At 36.2% G+C, this 15,139-nt stretch overlaps 1 protein-coding gene across 7 annotated transcripts in view; it reads right to left on the bottom strand.

The window, feature by feature from the left end:
- Positions 1 to 3,351: 3,351 nt before the first annotated feature.
- The window catches only part of LOC101351339 (B cell scaffold protein with ankyrin repeats 1), a 242,724-nt gene continuing 230,936 nt past the window's right edge, over positions 3,352 to 15,139 (bottom strand). For 5 of the 7 annotated variants that reach the window (XM_023734725.1, XM_023734727.1, XM_023734726.1 and 2 more), the window contains 2 exons: positions 9,022 to 9,051; positions 6,689 to 7,539 (listed from right to left, as the gene is read on the bottom strand). In XM_023734725.1, coding sequence (XP_023590493.1) covers positions 7,322 to 7,539; positions 9,022 to 9,051 — 248 coding nt within the window. In that variant the 3' untranslated portion in view covers positions 6,689 to 7,321. Of the gene's footprint in view, positions 4,346 to 4,603; positions 4,669 to 6,688; positions 7,540 to 9,021; positions 9,052 to 15,139 lie in introns of those variants that run through there. The other 2 variants (XM_023734728.1, XM_023734731.1) reach the window with 2 other exon arrangements.

The following is a 15,139-nucleotide window of genomic DNA, read 5'->3' as shown; positions in this document are numbered from 1 at the left end:
GAGATCTTCTACAGCAGATTTGCCCAGTGCAATACGTCGTTTGATTTCTTGACTGCTGCTTCCATGGGTGTTGATTTTGTATACAAGTAAAATGAAATCCTTGACAACATCAGTCTTTTCTCCATTTATCACGATATTGCTTATTGGTCCAGTTGTGAGGATCTTCATTTTATGTTGAGGTGTAATCCATACTGAAGGCTGTAGTTCATATTATTGTCCCTATTTTACCAATAATGAAATAGGGCTCAGGGAGACCAAGCCCTGGCTTAGTACACACAGCAAAGACATAGCTGAGCCAAAATTTCAAACTAGGTCAGTCTTACTTGAAGGCTTTTGCTCTTGAATGCATTACTGCACCACTCATTTAAATATATGACATCATCTAATGCCCACAAAATTATGTAAGAAGCATTATTATCTGGATTTTGAAGATGAGAATACTGAGGAAATCCTACCTTGTCATATACAAATTTGACGTCTATTATATTGAGAATCTTACCTTTTGCTATCTTTCTAGTTGTAGTTCCTGCCTTTAAAGGTCTGCTCCACAAAATAAGGCAGCCTAGGCTGGCTGGCAAGTATAGCTACAGAAAGGGCTGCAAGTGCTGCAGGTGGGGGGCCTCAAACCAGCTCTGTGCTATTCATCTGGGACCCACTAGATCAGGTTCACAATGAAGATCTCTCTCTTAAATATTTACCCATTTAGAAAAGCAATACAAGGCAAAAATTCAGGTAATACCAAGTTATCAAAATCTAACCCCCGAGTGTTATATGAAACACAAAGGGACTCAGAAGAGCAAATTGTTAATGCACAAATAGAATGTAACAATGACCCAAGTAACAAGGTTATTCTTATTAAAAAAATACTAAGAATAACCTCATTTTCTAAACATTGGAGGCTTCATTGGGTTGTTGTTAGGTGCGGTCGAGTCAGTTCCGACTCATACTGACCCTATGTACAACAGAATGAAACACTGCCTGGTCCTTTGCCATCCATTCGGTAGGATACATTAATGTTTAATGTTTGATTATTGAAAATGTATCAGACACATCCATTCTTTCGAGTATTTACTGATCCATATAGCTTAAGCACTTCAAAATAAAGACATTCATTTATGCTATCATAGGGATTTCTACTTTCAGAAAACTCTGCATTTTTATTTTAACGGCATTTTTTAAAAATGTTAATCCCATTTTACTTTATAGTCACCTCCGCACGATTGTCATTTTGGACCAGATAATTCTTTGTCTTATGTATTGTAGGATGTTTATCAGCACCACTGGTTTCTACCCACTAGATGCAGGAGACCCTCCTTCCTAGTCATGACAACCAAAAATAGCTCCAGATATTGACCAATATCTTGGGGCAAAGGTGGAGCAAAATTACCCCTGGTTGAGAACCACTAGTCTAGATGCCTCCTCTTTGTTGTCCTAAAAAATTGACTAGGTAGAAAATAAGGAAATTAATATTAAAAATAGAACTCTTTTGATAACTTTAAGTTCAAATTTCTCTACAAGTCAGAGTCCTAGTAAATTTAAGAACCTGAGGTAAGGGATCTTGGTTACAGTTAAGTGTAATGGCATGGGAACAAATGTGATTTTGAGGAAGGGATTATGGGGTAAAGTACATTAACTCCTGGCTGCTCAGACTCCTGTCTAATCCTTTCTTGTTCTGGCAGTGACTAGAGATCTTTGAGAAAGACCCCAAATCTCCAACGATAGTTCAAGTTTCTATTCAACTGCCCTGCCCTTCTGCCCTCTTCCATCGCTAAAAAGAAGCATCAGTTACGTGATTCAGCTTTGAAGGACAGTATTCTATATGCTAGTGATGAAACAGAGTTTAAGCGATATTGCTTCCCTATGGAACAATTTCGGTTGGGATCACTCAAATTTGGGTTATTTTTCCTCCTCCTTTGCAATTCTTTACACTTCATCTTTTCCTTTCATGCAACGGGTATGATAAAAAAGGACTCCTTCTGATCCCCCAGCTCCAACTTTCTGTCTCTTCCTCACCCTGGCAAAGTCTAATCAGTCAAGGGTGCAATGGTAAAGGAAGCATAGGAAGAACCTCAGTTATTTCTAGATTTATTTTTCCATACCTCTTTGTGATGACAAAATAGTAAGACTTCAAGGGCCAGAGTGTCAGTGGAAAGAGGCTATTAAAGGGTCTTCTGGCCATGTTTTATTCTAAGATTAGCCCAGTTCACAAAGGTAGTATTTAGAGAGCCTGGTTTTAGATTTCCATCTGTATTAGAGACCTGAATAACACTCTGGCCTTATCTCCTGCTTCTTCTCTTAATGGAGTCTTAAGGAAAGAATTACTCAATTGTATTCTAATTAGAAAAATTCACATTTTACCTATCATTTAATGCTCACATTTTTAATAAGAATCGAGCCATTGATAGAGTTGTAGGCATCAGTCACAGGCCAATATGGAAAGTTCTTACTTTAGAAATAATACCTATATTTGAATTTGATAGCTCTAGAAAATGATAGAAAAGCAGTCAGTTTTCCTATTGTTTTTGCTAACTCTTTGGATAGGAAAGCCCACAGAAATGGTGGCTCTCAGTCAGTAGAAGGATATGCCAACTCTTGAAAGCTTAGATGTGATACTATGGACTAAAATTCCGGATGTCATAACTAGAAACATCTTTGAAAGCCTCAGCTTGTTTTAAAATAACTGGTATATATGCTTCTGTAATGCTCTCAAACCACATATGTATAAGTCACTCATAATGTGAATGACCTAAGAAGTAGAAATATGTTGTAAATAACCTCTCTAAGTTGGCCTTGCACTTACATGCTGTGATTTAAAAAAAAAAAAAAGTAACATAGAGCTTTAACTACCGCACCAAGGCTCAACATATAGCTAAATCTCTATAAATTGGCCATGAGACATACGTAAATCATAAACAAGCTCCCTAATCTCTCCTTGAAGAAAAGATGCAACATATAGCTAATCTCTGACCTTGAAGAGAAGATGCAACATACTAGTCTTTGTTAGACATTTTATCACCTGGCCCTTACTGTATGAGTCCAGATAAGAAAATCACATGTAAACCCTGGATGTCTGCATACTCAGTGAGAGAAAGCAGAGGCACAATATCTCTCTCTAGACTCTGCTAAGACTGAGACCCTGCCAGAGATGAAGACTGAGACTGACCACTGCTGCCAACCTCAGACCCCAGCTAGAGGGACCTCCGCTGATCAAAACTGTGGTCAAGCCTTCCTCCCAAGACCACTTATTAAAGGTAAATGCCCAAAGTCTAATGACTGTACTCTAACCATTGAACAAAGCTTATATTCTGATTCTCCAGTCTTAAATGACTATCTTGTGGTCTTACCTGTGCGCTTTGCCATGACTACCTTGCATGATAAACTTGAGCATTCCTTTACTTTAACATAAAATCCCACAAGTCAAATATTAATAGTTTTGAGAAATCTATGAGAAAGATTTTGCAAAATGACTGTAAACAGATATTTCTATCACTTCTGAGAAGCCACTAAAAAAAAAAATCCGGTGTGTTTACTTTATGGGACCTACAGAGTGAAATTAATTGAGTTTACTTTGAAAAATTTTTAGTAGACTTCTTTCTTTAAACTGGTAACCAGAAGAATTTAGTGGTTAATTATCACACATTTATTTTGCAAAGTCAGACGTAGGGTTAAACATTTATTGGTAGCAATTTTACATGGAGAACATAGACTGATAAAATTGCATTCTACTCTAGGCTAGTAAATTGTTTCTAAGAAATAGGTTGATGACATTGGAAGCCTTTTAATGAAGAATGTAGGTTGTGGAAATGTATATTAATTTGAGATGTAGAAAGTTAAAAATAGGCCCTAAATTAGGGAAGGTCTGCACACATGATATGACCATAATAACTAGAATTTTGAAAGTGAGAAATCTAGAAAATGGATCAGGCAAATATGTACTAAACAAATTTGATTTTCTTGGCTATTCTAAGGATGGCAGGGGGAAACTATTAAGGTTAGTACCTCCAATAGGCCAGTAACTTTGATATGCAACCTTTAACTTCTCTATTCTTATTTTCCTTTACTTTTCAAAATGGAAAATAGCTGCTGAAGTGGCTAGTGCATTGTAAAATATAAGAATTTTCAAAGAGTGCCAGTGCTGTATGGAATTCAATTTTAATTTTTATATACTCATCTGGAGCAGGTATAATGCCAATTAAATTGCAGCAGTAACAAATTTCAAAATCCAGAGGCTCGTTTCTGCTTTCAGAGTATGGATTTGCCCTGGAGAGTGCAGGCAATCCAAGTGCAAGCTTGCTTCACCCAGAAAACACAATGCTTGCAGATTCTTGAGTTTCTTTATAATAACCTGAAAATGAGATCACAGAAAATGTATTAGTGAATAATAGATCATCAATAGAAATTGATTAGCTAGCATAAAATCAGCCCTATGCATAAATGTTTCTAAAAAACAATAACATTTAGCTTAAAAAATACACAAGATTATCTTTTCAGGAGAGGACAATGAAATATTTGAAGTGTTCTGTTTCCTAGATGAATGATTTCTTCTGGTCCCTAACTAGCCTGCTTTAGGTTTTCTAAAATGTAAATAAAACTAATATTTTACCTTCTTTAGTAATCTTTCCTGCTGGAGAAACCAAATTCTTTTTCAACTTGGGGTCGAGTAGGAAGCTATAGAAGAAAGATACAGAGTTAGCATTTCTCCATTTCAAGGCTGAACAAAGAAACATGACAAAGGCATAGTTGTCCTTCATAGCCATGGAAAAAATAGCTTTGTAGAGGCATCTGGCAAGGTGATCCACTGTCTTACAGGAAATACAATCATTGTAAAGTTCAACTACATCGAAGTCCTTGAATTCAAATTTTATTTCTATTTTGAGGGAGATCATTCAGCCAAGTTTTGGAAATTCGTACTCTTTTCCTGTTACCCAAAATCCTGCCCTCAAAAAAAATATGCCGTGCTTAGATCCTTAGTCTCATGAGACAACTCAGTCAATCCGCAACACAAAGTCGACATTCTGCATGCTAGTAAGGTGAGTAGCATCTGGCGTCTTAAAAGCTTGCGAGCAGCCATATAAGATACAACTACTGGCCTCTGACCCGTTAGGAGCAAAAGAGAAAGAAAGAAACCAAAGTCTCAGAGAAGAAACTAGTCTACAGGGCTAACAGCCTACACAAGCCAAGATGAGGATCTTCCCTGAGACCAGAAGAACTAGATAGTGCTTGGCTACCACTACTGACCATTCTTATCAGGGTCACAATAGATGGACCTAGATAGAGTGGGAGAAAAATGTGGAACAGGCCTCAGATTCTTAAAAAGTCCAGACTTACTGGGCCAGTTGAGACTAGAGGACGCCCTGAGACTGCTCCCCTGAGATACTCTTTAAAGTGAAATAACAGATTGGCACACAAAATAAAGGATATTATCTGTGAGTATGGGGCCCATTAAAAAACCAGCTATATGAGATCAAAAGGTGAACAATTACTCTAAAGCAAAGATGAGATGATGGGGGGCAGGAAAACTAGACTACTGGAAATGGAGCAACCAGAAAGCAATTCATGAGAATGTTGACACATTGTGAAAAATGTAACTAATTTCGCTGAACAATTTGTATAGAAATTGTCAAACGAGAACCTATTTTCTGTGTAAACTTTCACCTGAAAACACAATAAAACATTATTTTAAAAAATGCCATGGTTGTGTAGTCTTTCAGATCATTGGAGAAGGATCTCTGTTTGGCACAGATATTTTCATAAACTTGTGGGTCTGGGTGGCATCCCACATTTCTGCTAGAGTTCAATGAGTCTAATGATATTTCAATCAATTCTCAAGGGTGAATGACTTACTTTCATGATTACTTAGGATTTATTTGAAACATAAGTGAGCTTAAAGAGTTACTAAAATTTAGACAATGTTCTACATTCTACCTTGGTGAGTAGTGTCTGGGGTCTTAAAAGCCTGTAAGCAGCCATCTAAGATACTCCATTGGTCTCACCCCTTCGGGAGCAAGGGAGAATGAAGAGGACAGGATACAAGGAAAAGTTTAGTCCAAAGGAGTAATGGACCACAGCTACCAAGGCCTCCAGCAGACTGAGTCCAGTACAGCTAGATGGTGCCTGGCTACCACCACTGACTGCTCTGGCCGCGAGCACAACAGAGGGTTGTGGACAAAGCTGGAGAAAGATGTAGAACAAAATTCTAACGCACACACAAAAGACCAGATTTATTGGCCTGAAAGAGTCTGGAGAAACCCCGAGAGTATGGCCCCCAGACACCCTTTTAGCTAGGTGGTGAAGTCACTTTCGAGGTTCACTGTTCAGCCAGGGATTGGACAGCCCCATAAAACAAAATGGGACTAATGAGGCACAGCAGTCCAGGGACAAGGTCTAGAAGCCAGAAGGGCACAGGAAAGCTGGGGATAAGGAACCCAAGGTTGAGTAAGACAGTCTTGACATATACTGGGGTTGTTAACCATTGTCATAGGGCAACGTGTACTGTTTAATGAGAAACTATTTTGTTCTGTAAACCTTCATCTAAAGTGAGAATAGCAGCACAACTGGAAGAATGTAATACATGTCACTTAACTGTGCATGTAGAAATTTTTGAAATGATGTATCTTTGGCTATGTATATCTTCACCAAAAAGGAAAAAAAAAAGGTCAAGAAGGGAGAGGGTTGACATGTCGTGGGGTTGTTAACCAATGTCATAAAACAATATGTGTACTGACAATTTAATGAGAAACTATTTGTTCTGTAACCCTTCACCTAAAGTACAATAAAAAAAAAAAAGAGTTACTAAAATTTGGTAAACTAAAATTAGTTTAAGAGTTCATCAAGGGCTCTACTTTAGAATTTTAGCTAGAAATCTGGCTGCCATGTGACCTTTGTTAACAGTGCAGATTTCCTATCAAATAAGTGCATTCAAGATAATTGGAACACGATGATTTTTTGAAGACAAGTTGTGGTCATGACATTATCAGTGTTGTCTTTAATTGTCTTGGCTTTCAATTACTGCTGTCCTTGCTTAGTGTTATTTTTAGCCTCTCAGTAGCAATTTATTTTCAGTTAACTCTACAATGTGAAGTGATGCGTATTTGCATCAATGGTATTTTGGGGCTATACTTTTTCTATAACTAGCCTTTAAGGACTGTATACAGTGTGCTTCAAACAAACCCATCATATAGCTATTACTAAAACAGACGTACTCATGATTCCTTTAAGACTCGCTTGTTGTGTACGTGTTGAATTCAGTTACACTTTGGTTTCAGTGGTTTTTTTGTTTGAGTTTCATTTTGGTTTCTTCCAAATAGTTAATTTTCTGAAATTATGGCTCATGGATTTTTATACACATATGCTTGTGTAATCTTGTTTTTTCATATATGTTAGACTGTTTCAAACATAGGCAGGATAACGGGCTCTCTTGTTCTTTCTTGAAAGAGAAGTTCTTTCTTTGCATTTTATAAAAATTAAGATACATACAGCTTACCTTATTGCCGAAAGGTGTGCTATACAAAATATTTTCATTTTGAGAAGTTTCATTACCTAGAAATGCAAACTCTATTATGATCTCTTCAGTCATTCACACATTTAATGATTCATTTATTCAATGATTCAAAAAGTTTATAAGTAAACTTTTTAATGATATATTTGAAGAGCAGGATATAGATAAAGAAAAAAGAAATTATAAAGAGATAAAAACGACATATTGAAAGGTCGCCCTTGGCAAGTGTGCTACTATTTTTTTCTACCTGCATGGATTGACTTGGGTCAAAGTGTTAACCACTTTTACCTCCAATTCCAATCCAACCAAGTCACTTCAGCTCAGAAACAACCTTTCCAACAAATCTGAATAACAACTTCCACTCGATTATTCCTGTTGTCTTTCCCCTCCCCTTATATTACCCTTCCTCTGCCTCTTTTTTTTTTTTCTTTTCCCCATTTACCAAAATTGGCTAATTACAAAGTACACTTTTCTACTAAAACTTGTTCCTGCTTGGCCCATGCTACAAGGAATCCCTGACTGGTGCAAATAGTTAATGTGCTTGGCTGCTAACTGAAATGTTGGAGGTTCAAGTCCACCCAGAGGTGCCTTGGATAAAAGCCTGGTGATCTAAAATGTCTATGGAGCACAGTTCCACTCTGACACACATGGTGTCATTACAAGTTGGAATCGACTTGATGGTAATTGGTCCATTGGTTGGACTGCTCCTCAGGCCTTTACAATAGCCTTCCCATTTTCTATCCCAGCAACACAGCTCAGTTCTATTGCTTCTCCATTCCCACAGACAGGTCTTTGGTCCAGGCTGTGAACAGTTGCTTCTAGTTTACTCAACAGCCTCTAGCTGGCCTTTAGCTCCTTTTTAATCTTGCAACATCCCACACACATTCCTCCCCCAACATCCTTCACATAAAAATGCAGTGATTCGCTCTCTCAAGTGTTATTCAAATTTTATTTCATTTGCTCTATTAATAGCTCCCACTTATCAAATATCAGCCTCCATTTACATATATCATCATCAATCTTTATAACAATTCTTCATGGTAGGAATTCTTATGCCCGTTTTACATGTAAGGAAACAGACCTAGAAAGCTTAAGTGACTTGGCAAAGTCCCAACAAGTAAGTTGTGGAGAGTCAGGCTAGAAAAAGTTCAAAGCACATATTACAATGCCTCTAGCATCGCTACAAAGAGCCTTGGTGGTATAATGATGAATGCTGCTAACCAAAAGGTTGGTGGTTTGAACCCACCCAAGAGCTCAGTGGGATCTGCTTCCCTAAAGATCACAGCTAAGAAAATCCTGTGGCGATGTTCTATTCTGTCACATGGGGTCACTATGAGTTGGAATTGACCTGACAGCACACAACAGCATTGTTTATTTCAGATGTCAAATGGTTTTGCATGTAAATATAAAATCTAGGTGAGTTTTTATACTGACCTCCTTAATCATATTATGCTAATATTGAAATTGGTTTACTATATGCTTTGTTTTAGTCCTAAATCCTTCAGTAGATGCCAAGAACTTACCACCTGGATGGTGCACTATGGTGAGTTTATCTAGAAGACAAAAAAAAACAAAAGCATGTTATTGAGTTTTGCTCAGTTTATCCTAAACTCCCTTCTTATTGTTTGACTACTTCTTGTCTTTGAGGTGGCTCTGAAATATCACAGTATGATTTCAAAATGCTAACCCCAAGTTTATCTGCATCTAGCTACTCAGTGTCAGACCATGTCCTTTATTACTTTTATCTTTTTCCTTCCTGACCTTTGTCCCAAGATACTTAGGATGATGATTTTAGATATATTTTACACTTAGCAAAAGCTTGCCACTCTGTTTTGATATCCTTTAGCTTGAATTGCTCAACTGTTTATTTAAAATCAACATTATTCAGGAATAATTACATACAATAAAATTCAAACCTTTTTAAGTGCACAGGCTGACGACTTTGGACGAACCTATACAGAGAGCACACCATGTAAAACAGAGAACATTTCATCTCTGCAGAACGTTCCCTTGTGCCTTTTACATCAATCCTTACCCAGTCGCCCCTCGCAACCCCTGATCTGAAATCTACCTCTATAGATTAGTTTTATTTAGAATGCCAAATAGATGGAAATACACAGCGTGTACTCTTTTGTGTCTGGTATCTTTCTCTTAACATAATGTCCTGAGATTCATTCATGTTGTGTCTAATAGTAATTATTCCTTTTTTATTGGTGAGTAGTATTCCATTGTATGAATATATCAAAATATAATTATCTATTCTCCTATTGAACATTTGGGTTGTTTCCAGTTTGGCTATTATTAATGAAACTGCTGTGAACTTTTGTGAAAAAGTCTTTGGGTGGACATATATTTTCATTTCTCTTAGAAAAATACCTAGGAGTGGAATGGCTAAGCCATATAGTTAATGCATATTTAATTTTATAATAAACTGCCACATTGTTTCCCAAGTTCATTGCACTACTTTATACTCCAACCCAATGAATGAAAGTACATTTTATCTGCGATAGTTGTTGAGTAGTGGTATCTCATTGTAGTTTAATTTGCATTTTCCTGGTTAGTCATGATGTTGAGCATCATTTCATGTGATTATTGGCCATATGTTTTTGTAAAGTAAGATGTGGGTGCTAGGTGAGCTCATTGGTACTGGGGTGTCACTGCTTCTAGGTCCTCTCAGCAGAGCTAAGGAAATGTATGCATGTATAGACACATCTATATTTCTGTATTTATTTACCTATAACAACCATGAGTGTTATAATTCCAGTCCAATACCACAAGATTCATTCTAACCTTCCCTCTTTCCTTATTTGTAACTCCTTTCTCTAAAACTAGCTCTTCTTATACCCATTACATTTATTTATTTCCCAATCCTAGAATATCCATAAAGCAGTTTTGCAATTTCTAAACTACCCCACTGTGGGAAAATAAACCCTATGAATCATAAAGTACAATTTTTATGTACTGTACTTTTTATCTTTAGCCTGAGAATATGCTGTTTTCTAAAATCATTTGTATTAGTGTTTTCTATCCCCCTTCAGTGTGGCTATGTTATTTTTTTTTGTAATAATCTTGCTTTTGATCATTTGCTTCTGTTTCTATTCTATTTTGCTCCTCCCCCACCCATCCTTGTACATTAAGTATGTGAAACATTAACATGGTTCTAAAAGTCAGAACTATATAAAAACTATACTCAGAGAGCTGTAGTTTTTTTTTTTTCTTTTGAATCAGTTTTGGTAACTTTTTGTTTTGCAAGTAATTTTTTTTCATCTAAGTTGTCAAATATATTGGCAAGAAGTTAATTCTGTTTCCTTAGTGTCCTTTCAATGTCTGTAGGATCTGATGTCATATCATCGCTGTAATTACTGACATATGTAACTTCTGTTTTCTCTTGATTATCATTTCCAGGGATGTATCAATTTTACTTTTTTTTTTCAAATAACTAATTTTTGGATTTGTTGATTTTTCTCTATTGTTCACCTCTTTTCTTTTTCTTTGATTTCTGATCTTTATTATTTCTTTCCTCTTTTTTATTTTCGGATTGAATTTGCTCTTTTTTTTTTAAGTTTCCTAAGGTAGAAACTTTTCTACTATGACACTCAAAGCTATACATTTCCCTCTGTACCACTTTAGCTTTTGATATGCTGTGTTTTCATTATTATTCAAGTAGAAGTATTTTATTATGATTTCCTATTTGACCTGTAAGTTATTTTGAAATGTTTATTGAATTCCTATTTGGAATTTAATTTATTTCTGTTGTGGTCAAAGAATATAAGATTTCCAAAGATTGAAATCTTTTAGAGAACATACTTTGTAGGATTTAAATCTTTTGAAGTTCATTGAAACTTTTTTTAATGTCTCAGTACATATTCTATCTTGGTAAATCTTTTATATGCACTTTAGAAAACGTACATTCTGGATTTTTTGAATGTGGTATGCTATAAATATCAATTAGATCAAGCTAGTTGATAGTGTTGTTTAAATTTTCTATATATCAGAGTTATGCCGTATTTTGCTTCATGAGTTTCAATGTCCCTTTTTAAAGTACATAAATATGTAAGATTGTTACATATTCCTGGTGAATTATCCTTTCTATCATTATGTAAAGGAGTGCTGGTGGCACAGTGGTTAAACACTCGGCTACTAACTGAAAGGTTGGCAGTTTGAACCCACCAGCTGGGGCAGTCGGCTTCCATAAAAATTACAGCCTCAAAAACCCTGTGGGGCAGTTCTACTCTGTCCTATAGAGTTGCTATGAGGTGAAATCAACTTGATGGCAATGGGTATCTTATGTAATATCCCTTTCTATCTCTTGTAATACTCTTTGTCTTGAAGTTTATCTTGTCTGATATTGATATGGCCATACCAGCTTTCTAACGCTTCCTGTTGGCATGGTAGACCCTTTACCACCTTTTAGTTTTAACTTATCTGTGCCATATATTTAAAATGCATGTCTTTAGACACCATAATGTTGGGTATTGCTTTTTTACCCAGTTTGAAAATCTCTGCCTTTTAAAGGAAGTATTTAATGCATTTACTTTTTTATTTATTTCCTTTATTAATTTCCTAGGTATACTTCTTTTTATTTGTTAAAATTTTTAGGGTTTGCTTCATGACTAAAATATGCATGCTTAACTCATCAGTCTATGTAGAGACAATAGTGTATCCCCTCACACTTCATGCCTTACATTTGGCACTTCATACTTCCTACCTTTCTCTTTCCTCTTCTTACTTTATGCCTGATTCTTCACAGTCCACACTTTGCACTTCACAATACAAAAATCTCACAACCATATAATTCCACTTATCTGTCCTTTGTGTGATTATTGTTATCTCTTCATGCTTCATGTGTTACAAACCCCACCTTAAGTACTATTTTTTCTTTAAATCACAGTATTTTAAATAATTTATGAGAAAAAAGAAACATAATATTTTATATCTATCCACATTGCATCATTTCCAATGCTTTTTATTTCTTAGTGCACATCTGAATTTCCAGGTGTGAAGACTCTCTTTTCACCCTATATGACGTTCTTCAGCATTTTTTGCATTGCAGTTTTACTGTCTCTGAATTCTCTGATTTCATTATCTGAAAATGTCTTTGTTTCACCAAATTTTGACAGATATTTTCCCTGGTTATAGAATTCTAGGTGTTCATTTTTTTCTTTTAGTACTTTAAAGTTGTCATTCTATCATCTTTAGTCCTCCATTGCATCTGGTGAGAAATTAGTGGTATTCTTATTCTTGCTCTTCTATTTGTAAACGTGTTTTTTTTCCCCCACCTCTGGATGTTTTCAAGAATTTCTTTCTATCCTGGCTTGAAGTAGTTTGACTACAAGTTTCCTAAACGTAGTTCTCTTAATACTCATGCAGTTCTTGGAACTGTAGGTAGATAGCTTGGATAAAATTTGGTAAGTTTTTGGCCATTGTTTCTTTAAAAATGTTTTGCCCAATCCACTCTTTTCTCCTTTTGGGACGATAATTACAAGTATGCTTTGTTGTTAGTTGCCGTTGAGTTGGTTCTGACTCATGACAACCTTATTTACAGCAGAACAAAATGTTGCCTGGTCCTGTACCATCTTCACGACCATTGGTATGTCTGAGTCCATTGTTTTGGCTGTTGTGTCAATCCATCTCATTGAGGGTTTCCCTCATTTTCACTGGCCCTCTAGTTTACCAAACACGATGTTCTTTTCTAGTAATTGGTCTTTCCTGATGTCATGCCCAAAGTAAGCTAGTCAAAGTCTCATCATCCTTGCTTCTAAGGAACATTCTTGTTGTATTCCTTCTAAGACTGATTTGTTCATTCTTTGGCAGTATACTCAATATTCTTCACTAAAACCATAATTGGAATGCATCAATTGTTCTATATTCTTTTTTCATTGTCCAGCTTTTGCATGCATGTGAGGTGACTGAAAAGACCATGGCTTGGGTCAGATGTATGTCTTTGGGCAATATTCTGTGAAAACCCTATGTATCACAACAAGTAATATAGATTGTTTTATATTGACCTGTATGTCTCTGAGGTGCTGTATATTTAAAAACTCTTTTTATTTCCCTTTTATCAAATTGGATAATTTCTATTGGTCTGTCTTCAAGTTCACTGATCCTTACTTCTGCTATATCCAAATTGCTGATAAGCTCATCTGATGAATTTTTCACTTCTTTTCTTGTAATACTGACTTCTCCAATTTTCATTTGGTATTTTATAGTTTCCATTTTTCTGCTGAGATTCCCTATTTATTCACTCATTAAACCATGTTTTTCTTTAATTTTATTATGTTTATAAGAACTGCTTTAAAGTCTTTTATCTGCTAAGATCAACACCTGGGCAATATCAGGTTCAGTTTTTATTGATGGCTATTTTTTTTTTACTCTACTATATATTACTTTGTTCTGTTTCTTTTTATGTGTTTTTTTCCCCTAATTATTGAATACAGGACACTGTAGAGAATCTTCTGGATCATCTGGATTATGTAATCTTCTTCTGATGAGTGTAAATTCTTATTTGAGCAGGCAGTCTATTCCTGGCCTGAACTTGTACAGGCTTAGTTTTATGCTTTTTTAGTGCTAATCTATATAGAGCCAAAGATGTTTTCCAAGACCCCCCCAGCTTGGTGGCCTCAGCCTACAAACTCTGTCTCCCTTGCATATTTTGTAGGGGCTTGGTTTGAGGCTTTGTTAGGGCAGGTCTAGAGTAGATGTTATTCAAGGTCATGGTCCTTACTCCTTACATCTCTTTTGACACAGCATGATACCACAAACTGCAACAAGGTACTAAGGAGAGCTCTCCATTCTGGCAGGATAAGACTCAAACTTCCCCAGCACTGCTCTTCCTCTGGCACGGCTCAAGCTCTAGTATCTCTGCTCTGCTTTCAGTGCCCTAGCTCCTGCTATCTTGTATGCCTTGAGAGTGGTCTTGCCCTGCACATGTACAGGACATCTCTTAACCACAGACTTGTGGAGTCTGTCACCTGGATTTCTGAGGCCAAGTCTCTCACAGTGACTTCCTCTTCAATGCCTCAACACACCAACTCCAGCTGCTTCTACAATCTATGACCATGAATCTCTGCCTCTTCATGTCAACAGGACTGCCCTGCTTTTCACAGACTCTAGCTGGGAATTATTCCCCTGACCCACCTTATGAGTTCTACTTGTCTCTGGGATTGTAGTTTTGGGCTGCCTTTTATCTACTGCCTGAAAACAATTGTTTTATAACTTTCTGCATTATTAGAGTTATGTGCGCTGGGAGGATTAGTCAGGTACCAGTTATTCCATTGTGACTGGAAGGGGAACTAATTGATTCTTAATTAAGACACCAGTAAAAAAGAGGACTGACTTTGGATTTGAACAAAAATGAGTTGTAGTTTCTAATCTGTGTTTTAGATTAGTATTTCAGTTTCTTAGAGCCTCTGTTTCCTTATTTGTAAGCTGGGACTAATGCCTATCAAATAGCCATTGTAGAAATTAATTTATCTTATGAATTACTGTCAGAAATTAATAAGATAATATTAAGTGCATAGTAGATATTCAATACATATTAGCTAGTACTATTACATCACTACTACTTAATGTTTCTTACTAAGAGTGCTTATAGATTTTGTAATTTTACGAATTATTAAAATTTTAATCTCATTCTGCATT

This window comes from Trichechus manatus, unplaced genomic scaffold (assembly GCF_000243295.1).
Source record: "Trichechus manatus latirostris isolate Lorelei unplaced genomic scaffold, TriManLat1.0 scaffold00071, whole genome shotgun sequence".
NCBI lineage: Eukaryota > Metazoa > Chordata > Mammalia > Sirenia > Trichechidae > Trichechus > Trichechus manatus.
Note: the sequence above shows the minus strand (reverse complement) of the source record. Positions and strands in the feature narration are given on the sequence as shown.